The sequence below is a fragment of the Halichoeres trimaculatus genome, unplaced genomic scaffold, assembly GCF_033239565.1.
Source record: "Halichoeres trimaculatus isolate MK-OKI-2021-1 unplaced genomic scaffold, fHalTri1.1 fHalTri1_scaffold_19, whole genome shotgun sequence".
NCBI lineage: Eukaryota > Metazoa > Chordata > Actinopteri > Labriformes > Labridae > Halichoeres > Halichoeres trimaculatus.
In genome coordinates, this window is record NW_027437197.1 from 27,803,091 (window position 1) to 27,819,610 (window position 16,520).

General features: G+C 45.3%; 2 protein-coding genes across 3 annotated transcripts in view; both read right to left on the reverse strand.

Moving 5' to 3' along the window:
• The window catches only part of abcb6b (ATP binding cassette subfamily B member 6 (LAN blood group) b), a 53,993-nt gene extending 39,379 nt beyond the window's left edge, over positions 1-14,614 (reverse strand). Inside the window, 6 exon segments of the mRNA XM_074695374.1 lie at positions 2,711-2,836; positions 3,995-4,104; positions 10,327-10,432; positions 12,454-12,517; positions 13,709-13,763; positions 14,560-14,614. Of these exon segments, the coding sequence (XP_074551475.1) occupies positions 2,711-2,836; positions 3,995-4,104; positions 10,327-10,432; positions 12,454-12,517; positions 13,709-13,763; positions 14,560-14,614 (516 nt within the window).
• The window catches only part of kalrna (kalirin RhoGEF kinase a), a 164,259-nt gene continuing 160,506 nt past the window's right edge, over positions 12,768-16,520 (reverse strand). For both annotated transcript variants that reach the window (XM_074695045.1, XM_074695044.1), the window contains one exon: positions 12,768-16,302. In XM_074695045.1, the coding sequence (XP_074551146.1) occupies positions 15,745-16,302 (558 nt within the window). In that variant the 3' untranslated portion in view covers positions 12,768-15,744. The remainder of the gene's footprint in view (positions 16,303-16,520) is intronic.

Below are 16,520 nucleotides of genomic sequence, written 5' to 3' on the forward strand. Positions count from 1 at the left end.
ATAAATCTCTCATTTCTTATCTACCGATCAGATAAACACACACAGACGGACGTGCTAGCATAACCACTAGTGCACCAAAAGTCCTTCATCTACTCCTAATGTGGTAAAGTGAATTTACTTACATTACAATGAGACATGCTTCCTTTTCATTGATGAAAAAATACCGCAAACGATGTAGCAGTTAAGCTCTCCACCGCTACCTTTACTCATCCTCCAGCTGTCGTCTGCCTCTGCACGTTCATGTGGTTCAGGAGGCATAGTTTCGGGGGAAGCCTGGAGGGAGGGGGTGGGGTTTGCTTCGGTTGTATCGTTTGAAAAGCCACCTAAGGGCTGCTGCTTGCTCAATCTGACCTACCCTAACTTTAAAGTAATTTACAACAGTGTGTGAAGACCCTGGGCCACAAGGCGGCGAGGGAGTGCAATTAAAACAGATCTTCCTCATAGCATTTTTAGTATGAAATCACTTCCTGTTCGGTACAAAAGCTCTGAGGTTGCTCGAAGGTGGTCAGTGAAAGGACACAGGGAAAGTGTCTGACACAAAAAACAGTTTATAGCGTTTAACTCCTTACTCTCTCCTCCAACTGCTCAGCCCTCTACTGCACTGACTCCAGGTGAGTTTGCCTCCCTTTTTCAGTGAGAAGGCTGCAAACATCAACAACCAAACAACCAGTTCTCTGAGCCTGACCAGCTCTGTCAGATCCAACCTGCTACTGATGCCTCACTCTGCTCTTTTGCTGCCTTAAGTGAGGAGGAGGTATTGAAACTTCTCCTGAACCCCAAACCTACAAGTCCTCTTGATCCTATACCTACCAGCATCCTGCAGACCATTTTACCCCAAATCAAACCTGCAGACACACACATTCTCAGTTCCTCCTTGGAATCTGGGGTCTTCCCCATGGCTTTTAAACAAGCTCGGGTCACCCCACTGCTTAAGAAACCGAATCTCAACCCAGCCCAGGTTGAAAATTACAGGCCTGTCTTACTGCCTTTCCTGTCAAAAATACTTGAGCCAACAGTCTACAACCAAGTCTCTAAGCATCTACTGAAAAATAACCTGACCGACCCCTATCAATCTGGCTTCAGGTGCGACCACTCCACTGAGACTGCACTCCTGTCAGTCACAGAATCACTGTGACTGGCTCGAGCTGCTGGCCAGTCCTCTGTCCTACTACTGCTTGACTTGTCTGCTGCCTTTGACACAGTTAACCATCAAATCCTCTTCTCCACACTCTCTGAACTTGGCACCTCAGAATCTGTGCTGTCTTGGTTCAAGTCCTATCTCACAGACAGATCCTTCAAAGTGCCATGGCGAGGAGAAGAGTCTAAATCACATGGCTTATCAACAGGGGTACCCAAGGGTTCAGTGCTTGGTCCCCTACTCTTTTCCTTATACACTACCTCACTTTGTGCAGTGATCAGCTCTCATGACTTCTCCTACCACTGCTATGCTGATGACACTCAGCTCTTCCTGTCTTTTCCTCCTGATGACACAACTGTCTCGACTCATATATCAGAGTGTCTGGCAGATATCTCTACATGGATGAAGGAATGCCACCTTCCAAAACTGAACTCATTTTCCTTCCTGCTTGTTCCTCAGTTCAACTATAGATCAATGTCCTGCTTGAATCCAATCAATCTGTGTCCACAAACTCTGCAAGAAATCTGGGTGTCATGATTGATGACCAGCTGACCTTTCAGGTTCATGTGGCCTCAATTTCATGGTCTTGTCAATATGCCCTGTATAACATCAGGACGATCAGACCTCACCTGACAGAACAGGCCACACAGCTTCTGGTACAGGCCCTTGTGATATCACGCATCAACTACTGCAATTCCCTCCTAGCAGGCCTCCCTGCATGTACATTTAAACCTCTGCAGATTACCCAGAATGCAGCAGCACGTCTGGTCTTTAACCAGCCCAAGAAGCACACGTCACACAGCTGTTAATCTCGCTCCACTGGCTTCCAGTAGCAGCTCCAATCAAATTCAAAAATCTTCTTCTGGCTTACAAAACATCCACAAGAACGGCTCCTGCCTACTTGAGGTCCCTCATCTAGGCATACACTCCTAGCCCACTACGCTCTGCTTGTGAAAGACGCCTGCTGCTCCCAGCCCAGTGTGGCTCCAAATCTCTAGCCAGACTCTTCTCCTCTGTTGTGCCCAAATGGTGAATGAATTACCTAACTCTATATCATCCACAGAGTCCCTTTCTACTTTAAGAGATGTCTGAAACTCATCTGTTCAGGGAACACTTAGACCCTTAATCTGAGCCTTCTCCTCTTTGCCCTCAGGGGGAGAATGAGTCAGAAGGTCCAAGACTCAGCTCTTATCATTTTTTAGCACTATTACTGAATGTTGTTGAAGTTTGAAGTATACGGTTGCAGCAATTTATCGTGGTTTGATGGCTTGTTGATTATTGTACCCCCCACCATTGAAAAAAAAAAAACTTGCACTTAATGGCAGCACCTGCAGCTGAATAACTTGTAGCACTGTTGTCGCACTAACTAGGTGTTCTTCCGTCTAAATTCTTGCTGGTGTTGTACGTCACTTTGGACAAAAGTGTCTGCTAAATGAAACTGTAGAACTGAAGAACCGTAGTTTCCCTCAACAAAACTGCTTTATTAGGTATAACCATCTTTATGATAAGATAAACTTACAGATTTCATTTTTTTAAGCTAATGTTGTTGCAGATCTGTGTCACTGTAGTTACCTGAATTAGTCCCTCAGAGACCAGGTGAGCACGGCGCAGAGATCCAGTCAACAGACCAGCTCCCATGATGACGTTCTGGGTTTGATTCAGCAGAGCCAGAGAAGCCAAGCTCTTCCCCTCACAGCCCTGCAACACAACCAACAAGCAGCAACCAACCGAGAATCAGCAAACCAGCAGACAACCAACAACCAGCGGACAACCAACAACCAGCAGACAACCAACAACCAGTGGACAACCAACAGACAACCAACAGACAACTAGCAACCAGCTGACAATCAGCAAATCAGCAGACAACCAGCAGACAACCGACAACCAGCTGAGAATCAGCCAACAAGCAGACAACCAACAGAAATTCAGCAGACCTTGGGTGGTTAAAAAAATACGATAAAAAACTGCCTTCTTTGGTGGTTAAAATATGAAAAATTGTCCTCTTGGTAGGTTACAAAATGATAAACAGCCCTTGCAAAAACACATGCTTTATGTGCCATTTTTTCATTTTTTTTTTTTTGCCATTGCCAATTCAAAAGTCTGTGCACAGCAAAACAGATTTTTTTTTGTTAAGAGGTTTTTCCCTTTGTCTGTTGCTGCACTTTATGAAGTGATAAACATGTCACAATCATATGATTGTTGATCTCGTGGCATGGCACTTTAGGTGGGAGTATCAGAACAAAATCTAATTTGATTAGTTTAAGAGGTTTTCTATGATAAAGCATACTTTGACTAATGTTTTTACAATACTCCACAGACCCCCTAACTATGGTACTTGGACCCTTGGGGGTCCTGGGGTCCCACTTTGAGAAACACTGTTTAAGACAGTCTTTCTCTTTGTGTTTATCTGTTATCTCCTGTTTATTCTGTGTTTATTTCTCAATGATTGCTTGTTTATCTTTGGTTTTTCTTCTGATTATCTTTTGTTTATCTCTTGTTTATCTTTTATCTTTAGTTTATCTTTTGTTTATCTCTTGTTTATCTTTTATCTTTAGTTTATCTTCTGTTTATCTCTTGTTAATCTTTGTTTATGTTTTGATTATCTTCTGTTTACATCTCGCTATCTTCTGTTAATCCCTTTTTATCTGGAGCTCATCCTGATGAACTCCCCTGATATTTAAGGATGGCTTCCTCAAAGCAGTGAAACTCATAATCCTCCGCGCTGTAATATTACACCTGTGGGAATCAGACAAGTATTGATGGATAGAGGGTTACTGACTCAAAACAGATTCTGACACTCTTAAAGTCCAACAGATCAAAGCCTGAATGACCCAAACCCTGGTAGTGTGTTTGTACTGTCTCAAAGTTAAGCAGTGAGTCCACTGCTCTGGACTTGGCCTTGTTGTCCTGGTCGTTCATTTCTCTCCTGTATTTGGTCCTCCACTTAGTAATCAGCACAGTGCACACTACAGACAGAGCAGAGACAGGGCAGAGACAGGGCAGAGACAAGACAGAGACAGGACACAGAAAAGGCAGAGACAAAAAAGAGAAAATGCAGAGACAGGACAGAGATAGAGTAGAGAGTCGCACACACAGACACACACACACAGACACACAGACACACACACACACACACACACACACACACACACACACACACACACACACAGACTAACAAACACGCACAGATTCACACACACAGGCACACACACAGACTCACACAGATAGACTAACACACACAGACACACACACACACAGACTTACACACACACACAGACTAATGCACACAGACTAACGCACACAGACTAACGCTCACAGACTCACACACACAGACTCACACACACAGACTCACACACACACACAGACTCACACACACAGACTCACACACACAGACTCACACACACACACAGACTCACACACACAGACTCACACACACAGACTAACGCACACAGACTAACGCACACAGACTAACGCACACAGACTCACACACACAGACTAATGCACACAGACTAACGCACACAGACTAACGCACACAGACTAACGCACACAGACTAACGCACACAGACTCACACACACACACAGACTCACAAACAGACTTTTTCACCCAGACTCATGCACACAGACTTACATACACACAGACTCACAAACAGACTTTGACACACAGACTCACACACAGACTTACACATAGACTCACACACAAAGGCCCTCTTTATCAATCTTGTGTGCAAATCAGCACAGATCTGGGTGTATAAATTAGTTTACTGCAACGTCAACGTGTGATTTATGGAACATGAGTATCAGGGCCAATCATTGCATACGCCTGATCACCTGTTGATAAATGTGGCGGCTGAAAACAATCGTAAATGACATAACACGCCCCTAAATATTCAAGGTTCAGCTGACCGAACCCATGGAATTAACGGCATGGGACGCATTACAGGAAAAAGGAAACTTCTCCATGCTGGTAATCAACAACGCCATAGCAACAGAGGTAGAGAGGAAATGACGCCGCGTTGTTTGGCAGCAGGAAAAGTAGAGCAAATCAGAAAAAACTCGTCTGCAAGGCAATCACTGCAGTGATTCAGCAGCGTGGATGTGACAAAGTGAAATACAGCAGAGTTTGAAACATTTAATTCACACAGCCTTTGTTTATACATTGATTAATTAATCCATGATGTCTGACTATTAGAAGACAGGATATTATCAATTGTTTCTGTTCAGGTCCAGAAACGTGGAAAGTTGTCTTTAAAAAAGTGTCTGAGCTCAGAAAGAAGCTGCAGACTCCAGCCTGAACCTGAACCTGAACCTGAGCCTGAACCTGAGCCTGAACCTGAACCTGAACCTGAACCTGTCACAGACTGAGGAGGGAGTGGAGCTGAAGTGTGTCAATCGTGCGCAATTACACACGGGTAGACCAGAGTTTTATGATTATTTGTACCACGGGATGAGCACATAGGTTGTGATCTCAGGTAAATGAACATCTGCTTCTATGAAGTAGTCACTTTTTACACACAGTTAACGATTATATGATAATATTGTGAGAAGTGAAATAATCATCTTCACAGTAAATCCTGTAATCTTCCTAAAAAAAAATCCAGGCTAAATGTTTGATTCAGCGTCCTCTGAATGTTCGCTGAGGAGACTTTATCATGGACATGGGAGTGTATTAAAAACTGATAACCGCCTCTTTATTTTTATTTTTGTTCTTTTGCATAGAAAACTGATATAGGAAACACATTTTTTATGTGGAGAAATCAGCTGACAGCTCGCGCTGCTCTATCATAGCAAAGTATTTTATAGATTGGTGGAAGAGGAGTGAAATATTAGAAACATTCTTGGTGTCAAATCCAATTCAAAGATGTAAATATTTATCTAAGAACATCAGTTTTTATTTCTGAAAATGTTTGTGCTCATATGATCTAATAATTCTCCTCCACAGACAGATTTCCCTTGCTGCACCACACTGCCCACTAACACAAAACATGTGTACATGAACTCAGACCTGGCGTGGGATTTGAGCGTACACGACGCCCAAGTTCAAAATTGATAGATACCGATCTGTGCGTGGAACGGAGCGTACACCCATTTTTCAGGCGTACGCACGTTTGATAAATGAAGGCCAGAGACTCACACAAAGACTCACACAGACTTACACACAGACTCACACACACATACTCACACACACCTAATCAGACACATACTCAGACACAGACTCATACACGGACTCACAGAGACTGTGTGTGTGTGTGTGTGTGTGTGTGTGTGTGTGTGTGTGTGTGTGTGTGTGTGTGTGTGTGTGTGTGTGTGTGTGTGTGTGTGTTGCCATGACTCTTTCTCACAGGTTGTTAATGGAGGAGGTTCCTTTGTCTACACTCCACAGCATGTCTCAAGTGTGTCTGCCAGCGCAGGACAGGTTGTTCAGGTAGGACAACAAACAGACCTTTATTTTGAAGTGATAGATAGATAGATAGATAGATAGATAGATAGATAGATAGATAGATAGATAGATAGATAGATAGATAGATAGATAGATAGATAGATAGATAGATAGATAACATTTATTCCAGACTCATGGTCCACACTACAGAATTCAAAAACACAAACACACAAACAATTTAAACCTCTAAACTGTTAAGAGGCAGTCATACCAGTGCTTCCAAAACACAGATGAGTATTTTACATCACTATATACAGGACTGGAACAATACAAAATCCCAACATTAACAGAGTCATTCAGAAGATTCATGAATTTAAACATCAAATTCCTCAGGACAGCAGGCAAAGTATTAACCCGGCTAGAGACAAAAAGGTCACTAGTGCTGGTCCATCTCGGCTTTTTTAGGAGAAACCTGAGTGCATCATTATATGCCACCATAAGTCTTTTGTAGCTGGCCTTTTTATAGCTCACCCACAGATGTGCCATGTACAGAGAGGAACAATATGCTCTTAAAAGAGTCAATTTCACCTCTACAGAGCAACAGGAGAATTTTTGCACCAGAATGTTTGCTTGAGCGTATAACAGCCGGCACTGGCAATACATGTCCTCATCATCCGATAGACAATCAGTTATGATCTGTCCTAGGTATTTGACAGTATCACATACTTTTACAGAAGCCCCAGACAATGTAAAAACAGGAAACTTTAAAGTCTTGTCCTCCTTAGTTAGACAAATCATGATGACACTTTTAGCAGGGTTGTATTGTATATCATGTTGTTCACCATACACAGAACACACATTCAACAACTGCTGGAGTTCGGCTGAGCTATGGCTAAACACCACCAGGTCATCAGCGTACATGAGGTGATTAATTAAGGCACCTCCAACCATACAACCAGTTGTGCACATACTCAACTGTTTAGACAGGTCATTCATATAAGAATTAAAAAGAGCAGGAGATAAAATACTGCCCTGTCTTACACCATTACAGACATTAAAGGGAGCAGATACACAGGTGTCCCATTTAACCTGCATGGCCTGATGGGCATACCATTAAGAAGGGCATCTGATGAGATACCTAGGCACATCTGCCTAACAGAATTTTTCAAACAGTTTTCTGTGATTTACACGATCAAAAGCCTTAGAGGCATCCAGAAAGCACTTAAGACTGTTGAGTTTTTCTTTCAATAAGTACTCAGCAATTCTTTCAAGGAGAAAATACACATATCAGTACCATGGTTAGCTTTAAAGCCAAATTGATTGTCTGTAGCAGTGATGAATTTTTGTATCCTAGTCAAGAAGATGCGTTCCACAACTTTGGACAATGTATTGGCAAGTGCAATGGGTCTATAATTAGTTGAACTGCCCACTTTTCCAGCTTTATCTTTTGACACAGGTACTAGAAGAACTGTCATCACGGGGTTTGGGATAAACCCATGCACAACAAATGCAGTGAGACATAAAGACAGAAGAGGAGCCAACCTCACACTCGCAAGTTTGAGATGTTCAGCAGAGATCTGATCTACTCCAGTGGGTTTATTATCTGACAAGTTATTAATAGCTTGATGCACATCATGAGATGTGATAGTTTCAACATAATCAACATGATCCACACAATACAAGTCATTAGGAACACAACTGAAGAGTGAACAGTAGTGCTGATGCCAAAGATCAACTATCAGATTTGGCCCAGTAATTCCATCTACAGTATGAGGTAGAGATGGCTTACAGTTGTTGAGAAATTTTACTTCCAGAAAGCTTTACCATTGTTGTTCAAAAGTTTTTTAGCCAAGGAATCAGCTCTCATCGTTTGCTCGTTTTTACATATAAACCTTATTGCATCTTTATATTTTGCATTTGCCTTCTTTTTGAGTTCATAAATTGGCCCTTGTCATAGCCCAGGAATATGTAGCATCACAGGCTTCAGCTTGATACTTGGCCACATGATGCACCTGTCACCTGTCGCCACAAAAGCGTTTGGATGTTGTGTTTGAAGCCTGGCAATGACAGAGTTAATAACATAACAGGCTGCGTCTGGGCGGTACTAGGTATTAAATAAACCGCTACCAGAATAACACATGTGAACTCTCTGGGTAAATAATATGGTCGAAAACTCACAGCTAGCAGTTCAGTGTTTCTTCTCTTTAACAGTGACATGTCCAGGATGACACCAACGCTGGTTAACCAGCACTGCAATTCCACCTCCCTTTAGCTTTCCGCTGAGTTGTTTGTTGTGGTCTGCACGGACCGTCATGAAGCCGTGTACAGATGCATTACAGTCTGGGATGTGTTCATGTAACCTCGTCTCAGTGAAGCACATAATACTGCATTCTCAGTATTCTTTCTGAGACCTGGTTAGCACCCGGAGCTCGTCAATTTTGTTAGCTAGCGATCTCACGTTACCCATCACAACAGTTGGAAGAAACAGTTTAAATCTCCACTGTTTTTCTCTCTGCCTCACTCCTGCCCTGCATCCTCTGCTCTTTCTTTTCAACTCCATTAGGATTTGAGGTGATATTTCACTGATGATCTTGAGTTTGGAGAGCATTATCAGTCGATCCCGGTAGTAAACAAGTCTTGTTGCCATGGAGATTCAGCATAACAACTCTTGAAAAAGCCAAAAAATATCCAGAAAATCTCCCATGTAGCACTGCAATTCTGAACCAGCATCAGAAATCCTCTTGGGCAAACCAAAAATGACAGCTAATGTATTAAAAAAAGACGTATACATTACAAAAAATCACAAAAGTTAAGACAGAGCATCTACAATTTGCAGCCACCTGGTGGCGCATTCCAGAATTCGCAATTCCAGAAGAAGAGGTCTAGATGGTACCTGAACACCTCTGCTGGTGAACAGCTGAACTTTAAACCACAGAAACTGATGCTGGTTACTGAGAAGACCTAACTTACCTGTGCAGGGACGCAGATAAACTCAGCTCTACACACCAGACACGCACACACACACACACACACACACACATACACACACACACACACACACACACACACACACACACACACACACACACACACACACACACACACACACACACACACGTACAAATACACATACACACAGATTGTTAGATGCATTACACACCTGATCCTCCCCCCTGCAGGAACTTGAGCAGCGAGTATACAGATTATTCAGATCAGTGAGGTCCAGCCACCTCCTGCAGAAAGCTCACACACCCACACACATACACAGAGTCTAATTCACATGCATTACCATTCAGAAAGGAGTGCTGGGAGTCAGATATAGATGAAATGAAACTAAAGGAGACCAGAGGATGAGGAGGAAGGACAAGCAGATGATTTAATGAAGGATGAAGAGTGATCAATAAAGATTTTTGTGTATATAACTTTCTTTAGCCTTCCTGTTTGTGTGTGTGTGTGTGTGTGTGTGTGTGTGTGTGTGTGTGTGTGTGTGTGTGTGTGTGTGTGTGTGTGTGTGTGTGTGTGTGTGTGTGTTTAGTGAGGGGCTGTTTTCTGCTTTTGGCTCGGGCTCCTGGAGTTGGAGGGTAGGAGGCGGGGTTGCACCCAGAGACAAAACGTCTGTTGTACCGGTGTGTTCAAGCCACGAAAAAGGCCACTAATGCCTGTTAAGCATGACTGGCAGGAGGGGTGACCTCCCAGAAACCCTCCTCACTCACACACACACACACACACACACACACACACACACACACACACACACACACACACACACACACACACACACACACACACACAGACACACACACACACTCACAGCACCCTCTCTCTTCCACGCCTCCCTCATCACACAAAGCCGCGCTGGGCTCCGTTCTGGCTCGTACTTTCATCTGGCTCCAGAAGCCAAACGGGCAGTTTTTGCTCTGAAAGGGGGAGAGGAGATGCAGACTAACTGAGAGCTGACTTCCTCTGAAGTGGGGACTTCTGGGTTGGTGCCTTGAAGTGGATACAGTCCTGGGTACAAAACGGTGGACTAAAGACTTTGGCAAACGATGACCCTGGCTGTAAAGATGAGGGTTGGTCCTCCATCAGACCAGTCTTGAGGAAGTTTGTCAGTTTGAGTTTCAGATTCTTTCAGTGGACAGACCACAAAGCTCACCCCCCATGTCTCCGTTTGTGTGGTAAGCATGCTACGCTAAGCTAAGAGGCCTGGAATCCTTTTGGGTTCAGAGCTCAGATAGTGAGACACTTTAAAGCCTGGTCTTTAACAGATGACAGTCTACTTCACATCTCCATCTCCAGATTACCCAGAATGCAGCAGCACGTCTGGTCTTTAACCAGCCCAAAACAGAACATGTCACCCAGCTGTTAATCTCACTCCACTGGCTTCCAGCAGCAGCTCCAATCAAATTCAAAGCTCTTCTTCTGGCTAACAAAACATTGACAGAAACAGCTCCTGCCTACCTGGGGTCCCTCATCCAGGTCTACACTCCTTCTGGTCCACCACGCTCTGCTTGTGAAAGACGCCTGGTGCTTTCAGCCCAGCGCGGCTCCAAATCTCTAGCCAGACTCTTCTTCTGTGTTGTGCCCAAATGGTTGAGTGAATTACCTAACTCTATATCATCCACAGAGTCCCTTTCTACTTTAAGAGATGTCTGAAAACTCATCTGTTCAGGGAACACTTAGGCCCTTAATCTGAGCCTTCTCCTCTTTGCCCTCAGGGGTAGAATGAGTCGGAAAGTCTCAGACTCAGCTCTTAGTGAATTTTCAGCACTAATTACTGGATGTTGTTGAGGGTTGAATTATATTTTTGCAGCAATTAATTGTGGTTAGTTGGCTAGATTATTTTACATTATTAAAAAAAATTCTGCACTTAATGGCAGCACTTGCAGCCAAAACAACTTAGCACTTTGTCGCACTAACTAGGTTTTCCTTCTGTATAAATTCTTGCTTGTGTTGTACGTTGCTCTGGGCAAAAGCGTCTGCTAAATGAAACTGCACAACTGTAGAACTGTAGATCTGCTGCAGCCAGATCTCACTAGCAGCCCTCACTCTGCTGTTAAAGTACGGCTGTCCAGCTCACTCACTGTGTTCAGGTCTGCCTCTGTTGTGTTTAGTGACGTTCAGCTCTCTGAGCTGGAGGAACAAACTGTCTTCATCATCTCGACTGTCAGTATTTAAAAACAACAGCAGCCAATCAGGGACTCTCTAAAGGACCAAACTCAACATGAACACAGAGAGCCTGCTGCCTCACCAACACCTCCTCCTTGAGGATGAGGAGACATTTGGTGGATGGAGAGCAGACCACCAATCAGGAAGTCCAGGAGAAAATAGTGGCCATGCTTCAAAAACTAGAGCACACTGCCACCTGGAGTTTGAGCAGTGAAAGTGCAACCTATCAGTGTGACTGCCTCAGATCAGGACCCTCTGCTTTAACTTAGATCCAGTCTTCATCTGGCATGCAGTAAGGCCCCTGAGATTAAATACTGTCCTGCCCTCACTGGTCATAGTCTGGCTCTAAACTCAGATCAAGTAATCCAGATTCAGACTAATGTTTAGCGGAGAAGAGGCTAATCCATACTTACAGAGATTAGTTTGTGCACACTATATGTGTGTGGTTTGCAGACCAGGTTCCTTTTCTTACCCACGTTCTTGGAGTAAACTGGGACCAGCATGTTTACCGGCCACTCAGTAGCCAGCAGGCCCAAACACAGCAGCACCAGACCCTGCAGAGCTGCAGAGACTTTGGGCCTGGTTTATGGCAGCAGCAGCCCCACCTTCCACATGAAGTCCCGCCAAACAGAGGAAGAGAGGGGGTCCTGGATCAGGGGAAGGAAGTCAGACCCTGAAAGGCTGAGAGGAACTGTACTTAAGAGAAACCAGGAAACTGCTCCATGGACTCCTGATCCTGCCCCAGACCAGACCAGGACCCTCATGAACTCACCTGAACATAAACATCCCCTCTGATGTGTCCTGCTCTGCTCACCTCCTCCATCAGATTCAGCTCTCTGGATCACACACACTCACACACTCACACTGAGGTCTGTAATGGAGTGGAGAACACACACACACACACACACACACACACACACACACACACACACACACACACACACACACACACACACACACACACACACATGTGTTATGCTGTATTTTGAGCTCTGTGTGTGTGTGTGTGTGTGTGTGTGCTCTGGGTCCGTGGATAAAACTGAAGTGAACATACAGAGAGAGAGACTCAGAGCGAGGACGGGTAGAAACAAGCAGGTTGTTTATTAGTAAAGAGTAACAAACCAGCAGGTGGACGGAGTAAGAAGAGGCAGAATATACAGACGTGTGCTGATTCACACACAGCAAAACGTTCCTGTACGGACGGATCAGCAGGAACATCAGCAGAATACAGCACATAAAGCATTCAACAGGAGCCACCATGGTGCTACGCAGCTCTACAAGCCAGGACATATGCATTGTGGGATTGGGAATGAAACATGAGGATCATCAGCGGCAACCTGCATCAGCAAAGACCTGAGGCTCTGCAGCGACGCAGCCTTTGACTTCCAGCTCTCAGCGTCTGACAGGCCAAAGAGAAACTCTGGATCATGACGAACAGGAGAAATGACCAGCAAACCCTTCATTTCATCAGGTCAGGAACCAACCTGAAGGTGGGGTAAAGGGGGTGGGGGGGACCCTGTACAACAGGATGTAAATCAGGTGTGATCATTGTTGTTAATCTGGATCTGGGGGGGTGCAATCAGGTGAGACTGGATAAGAGTGATGGGGGTGTGTTTACAGAATAGGGTAAAACATACTGCACGCCATGCTTCCTGCACTGACGGACACACGCTAACATGAAATGTCCTTATTCACACATTTCCCCAAGTACAGAGGCCCAAAGGGCTCACTCTGAGACCCATACACTAAACATTACATCTACCTCATCATATATTATTTCTGACCTCACGTCAGCCTCTACATCACAGATTTACTCTTCACATCTCTCCATCACTGAGTCAAGTGTGCTGCTCACTAACCTGATCACTCAGCTGATCACTCTGCAGATCCCTCAGCTGATCACTTAGCTAAATCTGTGCTGATGATCACTGACACTCTATCAGTAAAATCAGATTCTAACGATCAGCTCTGCTAACATTCTGCTTAAAAACCTACAGGACATGGGATGCTGACCGTTAAATGCTTACAGAGGCATGGAGACACTAAGGGACACTGAGGGACACGGAGGGACACTAAGGGACACTGAGGGACACGGAGGGACACTGAGGGACACTGAGGGACACTGAGGGACAGTGAGGGACACTGAGGGAGGATAAAGGAGGCTGAGGGAGGCTGAAGGGTGCTGAGGGATACTGAGGGAGGCTAAGGGACATGGGGGGGTCGGTTAGGGACATCGAGGGCTGATGAGGGTTGAGGTGGGGTGGAGCTGAAAATGTGTTGTGGTGAGAGTGGACAGCACTTGTGACGGCAGAACATTCTACAAGATTTACATTCATCAGTAGAAACATGAAGGGGACTTGTCTGAGAGCGAATCAGCTGATGTGTTTCATGCTTCGTATTTTCCACGGCATCTGCTGGACCAATGTTCAAACAGAAAAAAGGCTCAGAGTGGACCAGCTCTCACTGCCACACTGAAGGTCACACTGAAGGTTACACTGAAGGTCACACTGAAGGTCACACTGAAGGTCACAGGAATCAGACACACACAGATCTCTTACCTGACTCTAAAGCATCCCTGGGGACTCACATGCAGGTTTTCCCTGATTTTCTACGTCTTTGTAAACTATCTAAAGTTTGGACCAGGGTTTGTAAACAGTGACATGAACAGATCATAGGAGTCCCACAGAGCTGACTCCTGGTTCCTCCTCTGAGGGTTGTTAGGTCCAGCAGTCCTCAGAGAGATCCAGGAGGCTCTGCAGGGATCTTTTAAACTTCCTGTTCATTGTCTGTGATAGTTTGGTTCAGATCCCTCCCTGATTTGACATAAACAAGTTCAGCAGTCCACAGCACTTCAGTCCACAACATAGACCCTGCTGACAGCCCAGCAGATCTTCTTTCAGGTCCTCTGAGCCCAGACTCAGGTCCAGGTTCATTCTGACCAACTTTATTTCACAAGCATAGTCCTGAAATCAAAGTTCAATAAACACAAAATTACACAAAATTACACACACACACACACACACACACACACACACACACACACACACACACACACACACACACACACACACACACACACACACACACACACACACACACTCACGCTGAGATGATCCAGGAACCCTTTGTGGTGTCAGAAGTGCCCAGTAAAGGTTTGTGATGAACTGGAGAACAGACTGGACCCAAAACCAAAACTGAGTTCAGGAGCTGAACAGTTCAGGAGAGGGTCAGACTGACTGAATCATTCCTTTATCGAGTCCAAATCCGCTCAGAGACTCAAAGACGCTCCGGGAGGATCAGCAGGCCACCAGGACATCACCATCTTAACATGTGTGATGGAGTCAGGTCCTTCCTCCAGCCCACCCCACAGTTTGGCTCCAGTACCAAACAAAGCGGTCCGAATGAGGAGCCTGAACCTGGAGGTCAGGGGGATGGAAAGATAACACTTTGATTTTTCTCTTGGGACACAACAGAAGATAGGAAAATCCTGAGACCAAAGCTGAGTCAGACCACCACCAGTCTGCCCTCTAGTGGACAAACACCTTATTCAGCCTGGGCTTGTGAAGTGGGCTTATACTAAACCTTCTGTCAATTCAAGTAAAGATTTATGAGCTCCTTCCTGACCTGGGTCAGAAACACAAGAGTTTAAACATGGAGGGCTCCATCTGCTCACAGTCAGTTCACTAAATACTCTTTTCTTCTGTCTCTGTTTCAGGGTTTAGGAGACTGAAAGGACCTGATTCAGACGTGAAGGTTCATACCTGCTAAGCGGAGATAGAAAAGAGTTAATCAGGAGTGAATAGTTTCACAGCCACAGATCTGATCTTGAGCTTTCTGAGGGCCCAGAGGTCCAAGGGTCCCAGAGGTTCCAGAGGGCCCAGAGGTCCTAGAAGAAGAATCAGGCCCCAAGTCTCTGACAGGGACACAAACTGAAAGTAATAAATGCTTCAGTAAGTTAAGGATAGCTGCGGTTGTCCTCCTCTCCTCTCCTCTCCTCTCCTCTCCTCTCCTCTCCTCTCCTCTCCTCTCCTCTCCTCTCCTCTCCTCTCCTCTCCTCTCTCAGTCACAGTGTGTTTCCCATGCTGCTGCTCACCAGACCTTTGATGTTGGTGATGGGCCGTACGTCGTGCAGCTGCTTCCTTCTGTCGATGAACGTGGACAGACGTGTAGTATCCAGGGGTGTCTTGGAGTACTCTCCTCCGTGAGCACCCCCTCGGCCCACCCAGGGGTGCTGCAGACAGGAAGTGGCACTAGGCCTCTTCCTGGGATCCTGCTGCAGCACCGAGGACACGAAATCCCTCGCTGCTTGGCTCACGCCGCTGAAATACTCGTCCGGGAAGCAGAAGTCCAGACGGCAGATGTTGACGCAGGTTTCTTCAGGAGACTCATCCAGAAACGGGGAGACGCCGCTGAGCATCACGTAGGCCAGAACGCCAATGCTCCACACATCTGTGGCTACAGAGACAGGCGTTCCTCGGATGAGCTCAGGGGCGGCGAACTCAGGGTTTCCGAGGAGGAGGTGGACGTAATGGCGGTGGGCGGTGAGCTGGACGGCATCGCCAAGGTCAATGAGTTTGATGCTTGGGGTCGGCGTGTGGAGGTCCACCATGATGTTCTCAGGCTGCAGCAGAGAGAGGGTGAGGAGATAGGGTGGGTTAGGATCGACCACAACAATGTTCAACCTTCAAAAAACCTTACTACATATTTCTAAAGAAAAGATCTGAGTTTAAAAATCAGAAACCAGAGGAAATACCACTCCTGGGACAGAGTCTTCACCCAAGGAACCACAGAGCTCCATGTTTCAGCTCATCAGCACTCTCTGAGGATCATTAACCTGCT